The 4,164-nt window shown below is 55.0% G+C and overlaps 1 protein-coding gene across 1 annotated transcript; it reads right to left on the bottom strand.

Moving 5' to 3' along the window:
* Positions 1 to 583: 583 nt before the first annotated feature.
* On the bottom strand, positions 584 to 3,932 carry LOC129088863 (protocadherin-8-like). The gene is given in 4 exon segments (XM_054596118.1): positions 584 to 979; positions 1,093 to 1,318; positions 1,489 to 1,655; positions 1,658 to 3,932. Coding segments are annotated over 4 exon segments (3,021 nt in total). The 3' UTR covers positions 584 to 626.
* Between the last annotated feature and the right edge of the window lie 232 nt (positions 3,933 to 4,164).

Here is a 4,164-nt window from a genome sequence, read left to right as displayed (position 1 = left end):
GACTGGCCTGACTGATGCCTCACACACGCCCGACTCTCACCTCACCAGGATCTTCGTGTTATATATAGAAAACACATCACTCACATGTTCAGAACAGTATTTCAAAGTTTATTTTCCCTCAGAATATTGTGGACGATAAAAAAAAAAAATTCTGTACAATTACTTCTTATTGCATTCAAATTATTTAATACATCCTTATCAAACTTGATATACTGTGGTTCAACAGCCCTCCAACTGCACAGTTTCTGGGGCCATTTTTTAAATAGTCAGCGTGCTTAAATATGAATAATTACAATTCATATGTACATATCTTTGCTTAATTATTACTTTTTATAAAAAATAAAATCTCTGTATGTACAAAACTTGCATATGATACACTTCATGTCCAACAGAATGTCTCAAAGTGATTGAATGGCCATCAAGCGTGGCTTTTTACAATAAAACAAAGACACTGAAATATTAGGATATAAACTTATATATGCACACTCTCCACGGCAACAAATCACTTTAAAAATGTACAGTATTCTCATTGTCAATGAAGCATAAATTAAATCTTTGAATACACTATACATTTCTTTCAGAGTGAGCTTAATTCTGTATGTGTGCAATGTCTTTTTTTGTTTTTTTTAGATGTCGTTGTTGGGACAGTGTGTTGGGGTGGGGGTGTAGACAGGGATGGCTATATCACTGATCTCCTGCACCCTCACAGGCCTGGGTGGGGTGACCAGAACGTAGTCGTACTCTCTGTGCAGCACCTTCTCGTACACGCTCTGCAGACCAACTGTTTTGGGGATTTGGGCCTGGTAGTAGTTGTCCCGGCGGTTGGGGTCCCGGGGCAGAGAGGCTGTCTTGGAGAGGCTGCTGAAGGAGGACAGGGTGGGGGCTGGAGAAGGAGCGGCGTTGGCTCTCACTGCTGAGGGGCTCCAGCAGCGATCCGAGTGGCCCAGGACCTTACATTCACTGGTGCAGGCCCACAGAGCTGGAGGAGATGAAGAAAAGGGGGAAGAGGAGTTAGATTTAGAACCACAGCACAGCACTTTAATGACATCATTATATAGAGCCAGACAGATGTGTCATTGATCTTGCCCTTACCATTTTGGCCACCCATGGGAGGAACCACTGCACCATCCTTCTTCAGGCCAGCATCCCCACTCACATCACTGTCACTGTCGTTGAAGTCACTGTCCCCCTTGCCACTGTCTTTGCCACTGAAGGCCGGGTCCCTGGCAGAGATGGTGGTGTAAGAGTTCCCCTTCCAGATGGTGATGGGTCTCACCGCTTCTTTGGCGTTTCCATAGCCGGGCAGAGTGCAGTAGCCCTGCAGGAGGAGAGAGGAGAAAGAACACATAGGTTAGTGTCTGCTGGATGAACACAGATTACTCATTGTTGTGTGCCACTATACACACACACACACACACACACACACACACACACACACACACACACACACACACACCTGGAGCACAATGTCCCGAAGGTGCATCTCACCTCGTGTTTATTCCCTCGAGGCTTGCTGTTGCTGTCTGAGTCATACACGCAGGGCACCTCGCTGCCGTCCTCTGAGGCCGAGCACATGTCGCTGCCCCCGGGGTGAGCCGAGGTGAACCCCCCGGGCTGGCTGCTGTAGGAGTGTCCTTCAAAGCCCGCTTCTCCCCGCTCGCGTGGAGAGGCAGCAGCGGGTTGTCCGCCACGTGGTTCCTGCCCCGCTCCAGCGTGCCCTTCTCCCCGTACGAGTCGCTGTCCTCTCCGCTCTTGTCCCGCTTGCGACGGTTGCAGGTGGTGGCGATGAGGATGATGGCGAGCAGCAGGAGCGTGCAGCTCCCCGCGAGGACGACGATGATCACCACGGACAGGTCCCACTGCGCGTGCATCTCTTCCCCGCCGCCCGGCTGGTACACCGTCCTGTCGCTCGGCGGGGAGCCCGCGATGATGAGGAAGTGGAGCGTGGCGGTGGAGGTGAGCGCGGGCCGCCCGTTGTCGCTCACCGTCACGGTCACGCTTAGAGTTTCGTCCACGTCGTGGCTGAGCACCTGGTTGAGGTAGATCTCCCCCGTGGCTTTGTTGACCGAGAACACGGAGGGTTCTCCGGTGGCCAGCCCGTAGGACAGCTCCGCGTTCACGCCCTCGTCCGCGTCCCGCGCCTCCACCCGGGTGATGACGTAGCCGCTCGGTGCGTCCCGGGGCAGGAGGACTTCGGCGGAACCGTTGTTCATAGGTGGCTGAGTGATCACCGGTGCGTTGTCGTTCTGGTCCACGATCCTCACGTAGACGTTGGCGCTGCCGGACAGGGCCGGGGAGCCGCCGTCGCTGGCCGTGATGCGGAGCTCCAGCTGCTTCATCACCTCATAGTTGAAGCTCCGGAGCGCGTAAAGCGACCCGCTGGCGGGGTCCAGCGACACGAAGGTGGAAATGGGGGAGCCCATGAAGTATGTGTCCGCCAGCTTGTAGCTGACCTTCCCGTTTGACCCCATGTCCAAGTCCCGCGCCACCACCGTGGCGATGTACGCGCCAGGTGCGTTGTTCTCCACCACGGCCACCTCGTACACCGGTTTACTGAACACCGGAGCGTTGTCGTTCTCGTCCGTCAGTCTGATTGTGTACTGAGTGATGGTCCTGAAGGGAGGGGAGCCCAGATCCTCCGCCACCACCGTGAGGTTATACTCCGGGATTTTCTCCCGGTCCAGCGGGCTGGTGCTGACAATCATGAAGCTGTCCTCGTACGCCTGCTGCAGTCTGAAGTGATCGTGTCCGTAGAGCGTGCAGTGCACCTGCCCGTTGGCGCCCGAGTCTCTGTCCGAGGTGCTGACCAGAGCCACGAAGCTCTCCCGGGCCGCCGCCTCCGTGATGTACGCTATCCCCGCCGTGATGGACGTCATAGGGGTGATGGAGATCTCCGGCGCGTTGTCGTTAACGTCCTGCACCTGCACCACAATTTTGCAGATGGCCGGACTCGGGTTCGGACCCAGGTCCATGGCCTGGACGTCAAACTCGTACGTGTTCTTACTTTCAAAGTCGACCGGGCTCTCCAGGGTGAGCCGCCCGGTCTTCCTGTCCACTCTGAAGAGTTGCCGTATTTCCGTCGGCACCTGGTGGCCGAACCCGTAAACCACCTCGCCGTTCAGCCCCTCGTCCGGGTCTTCCGCGTTCAGGTCCAGCAAGAGGAAACCTATCGGTGCGTCCTCGGGCAGGTCCACAGAGAAGCTGCTCCTGTCGAACACCGGGCTGTTGTCGTTGTAGTCTTTCACCTTGACGTTGATGCGCGTTGTTCCGGTGCGGGACGGGTTGCCGCCGTCCATGGCGACCAGCTCCAGCGCGTAAGAAGCCTGCGTCTCCCGGTCCAGTTCCTTCATGAGCACCAGCTCCGCATATTTAACCCCGTCGGCCCTGCTGAGCACGTCGATTGAAAAGTGGCTGTTGACGGAGATCTGGTAGCTTTGGATGTAGTTCACCCCAACATCCTCATCCACGGCGAAGTCCAGCGGGATCCGCGTGCCCACCGCTGTGTTCTCGGAGATCTCCAGGCTCGACTCTTTCCGGGGGAACTCGGGGGAGTTGTCGTTGATGTCCTTGACCTCCACCTCGACGTGGATGAGTTTGAACTGCTCTTTGGAGAAGCTGACCACGTCGAAAGCGATGAGGCATTGCAGGGTGTGTTTGCAGACCCGCTCTCTGTCGATCCTCTCCCCGATGGCCAGCTGCCCGTCGCTCTCCCTCAGGCGGATGAAAGAGGAGTTGAACTGTTTCATCATCCTGAAATTGGTCCTGGAGCCCGCGGAGGACATGTCCTTGGCCAAGTTTCCAATCACCGTCCCCGGCGCGTCTTCCTCGAATGTCTGATATTTCACCGTCTTCCCTTGTGTGACAGCAGCCAGGCTTGCCAAAGAGACGCACACTAGCACCACTAACAGCCCGTTCCACCCAGTTTCTCCCATCTTGACACCTTCACTCCAAAATAATCTGAAATTCGGCAAACTGTCCGCACTGAGTCCGATTTAAAGTTGAAACAAAACGCACCTGCAGAAATCTACTCCTTCCCCGCTCACCTCCACTTTCCGGGGATGTTTATCTCTTTGTTCAGAGCCAATAATAAATATTCCATATGTCTTTCAATGCGCACTCTGAATGCGCTCCGCTCTCTCTCTCTCTCTTTCTCTCTACTGAGGT

This window comes from Anoplopoma fimbria, chromosome 3 (genome assembly GCF_027596085.1).
Source record: "Anoplopoma fimbria isolate UVic2021 breed Golden Eagle Sablefish chromosome 3, Afim_UVic_2022, whole genome shotgun sequence".
NCBI lineage: Eukaryota > Metazoa > Chordata > Actinopteri > Perciformes > Anoplopomatidae > Anoplopoma > Anoplopoma fimbria.
This window is presented reverse-complemented; position numbering and strand designations above follow the sequence as displayed.